General features: G+C 44.2%; 1 protein-coding gene across 1 annotated transcript; it reads left to right on the plus strand.

The window, feature by feature from the left end:
* Window positions 1-326: 326 nt before the first annotated feature.
* LOC136488210 (disease resistance RPP13-like protein 4) lies at window positions 327-1,699 on the plus strand. The gene is made up of 2 exons (XM_066485218.1): window positions 327-1,395; window positions 1,614-1,699. The coding sequence occupies exons 1-2, from the start codon at window positions 327-329 to the stop codon at window positions 1,697-1,699; spliced, it is 1,155 nt and encodes a 384-aa protein (XP_066341315.1).
* Window positions 1,700-2,439: the final 740 nt, after the last annotated feature.

Consider the following 2,439-nt stretch of genomic DNA (forward strand, 5'->3'; position numbering starts at 1 on the left):
ATATAAAAAGCTTACTCCATTGCCGAGCATGGGCATGTTTGCTAGTTACTCAAAATACAAAACTGCATGAGTGGTATCATTAATTTGCATGGCACGTATAGCATATGTATAGTACCAATATTTTAGCATTACTGTGTTGTGGACTTTGGGTAGGTGATAGGAACGAAGTTTTTTAGGAGAAGACATAAGTTGTTCCATATGATCTGCTGGCTTTAAATTTTTTTTAAAACTATTTCTGCACCAAACTAGAGCCACTCTATTTGCCTATCCATGCTGATATTTGGTCTAATCTTGTTTCAGCGAAAGCCAGCAAGCTGCCAATAATAATGGCGCCTGTCCTTGATTCTTTGGGATCCAATGTCAAAAAGATGTTGTTCAAGAAGATGAAGGAAGAAATGCATATGCTACTTGGAGTCATTAAGGAAGAAATGCATATGCTACTTGGAGTCCCCAAGGAGATCGACAAGATGAAAGTCAAGCTCGATGACCTCAAGAACTTCCTTGCTGACGCTGACAGGAGGAACATTACTGACCTGAACGTGCAAACACTGGTGACAGAGCTTCGGGGTACGATGAATGATGCTACCGACATCATCGATTTTTGCCGGTTGAAGGCCATGGATCGAGGTCCAAGCCGGGACATGGGTTGCTTCAGCCCCTTGCTCTTTTGCATGCGGAATCCCCTTCATACCCACCACATCGGAAGACGCATCAAGAAGCTAAACAAGAAGCTAAGCGATATCAAGGCCCGTGGAGAAGCATTTAATTTCATCAACCTTGGTTTCTATGAGCACCACCAAAGGAAGGAGATAGCATCTCCTCCTTTTACCCGTGAGACCTCAGGGGAGCTTGATGAGTCAGGTTTGGTTGGTGAAAAGATCAAGGAGGACACCAGAAATTTAGTAGAGATGCTCACCAAGGTGGAACAAGAATACAACAAAATTACAGTTTTTGCCATCGTTGGAGTGGGCGGTATTGGCAAAACCACCCTGGCTAAGAAGATCTTGAACAATGACATTATACAAAAGAAGTTTACAAAGAAAATATGGTTGAGTGTTAACCAACACTACAATGAAATTGAGATTCTGAGACGATGTATTACTGGAGCTGGGGTAGACTACCATGCTGCTGGAAATACCAAGGTCACAATGGAGCAAACTCTTAAGGAGACCATGAAGGGGCATAAAACCTTACTAGTGATGGATGATGTTTGGGATCACCATGCATGGGAGGATGTGCTTAGAGATCCATTGTCCAGCGTCTTATCCCCAGGTAGCTGTGTTCTTGTCACCACAAGACATGACACAGTTGCTCGAGGGATGAAGGCTGTGCAGCCCCACCACCATGTCGACAAAATAAAGCCAGAAGATGCAGGGGTCATCACTCAAGAAACAGGTTCGTAAAATTGACCATATATATGAGTTCATTCATTTTGTTCCTTACACAATCATGTTTGCTATACGTTCATTTTGGCACACTTTAGCATCATTGTCTAGCTATAGCTACTCTGATCTGATTAGTATATTATTCGCCTGCCGATCTCTGCAATAACTATTTATTTTGTATAGTTGTCCGATTCATTAGTGGCGCTAAAAAACATTTGTTTACACCAGAATTTGCAATAGATCGTGACAACTACAGCATGAGCTCGGGCATGACGGAGTCGGACTCTGCCAGAAAGGAAATCGTGGAGACCTAGTTGAATAAAATTAGATTATTTCCTTTTCACTCAAGGATTGTCCAGTGCTATTCGTTTACACTACTACGGAAAGTTTAATCACCGCCGGGGCTTTCACCAACGGTTATGAGACAACCGGCGGTGGTAAGTCTCACCACCGCCCCATTCCCTCAGGGGCCCCTTCTGGTTGATCAACCGGCTGTGATAAAAGTTTTCACCGCCACCTCGGCATATGATCCGGCGGTGAACAAACTGCCAGTCTTCGCCACTGTATCGTATGTCGAACTGGCGGTAGAACGTTTAGCACTGCCGCTAATGTTCTTCACCTTGTAATGTTGGTTTCTTTTGGTTACTTGTACTCAAACAGCATGTCATTCTTGTGGTTCAATGGGTTTTATGGAAATGTTTCTTGGCAGTGATGTATATGTTATGACATTGTGTATATGTATACGACCTGGGTCGGGTGTAATCGAAATAATATTTCAATTATATTACAACTGATTCTAGAAAAATGCAGTACCACTGCTGGCCTGTCCAATCGTTGGGGATATGGAATCAACTGGTGGTGATGGAGAGGGCTTCACCGCCGCATAGTACGCCAGACCGACAGTGATATCGGCATCAACAACGCCTGATCCAACGTGACCGGCTATGCTGGTACCTACATCAACGCCAGATCATAACCCGGACCGATATTGATGCGTCGTCCATCGCCGCGGGATGGTACGTTGTTGTCCCCGTTATCGCGGCCGGATCGTTCG

Source organism: Miscanthus floridulus, chromosome 10 (assembly GCF_019320115.1).
Source record: "Miscanthus floridulus cultivar M001 chromosome 10, ASM1932011v1, whole genome shotgun sequence".
Lineage (NCBI taxonomy): Eukaryota > Viridiplantae > Streptophyta > Magnoliopsida > Poales > Poaceae > Miscanthus > Miscanthus floridulus.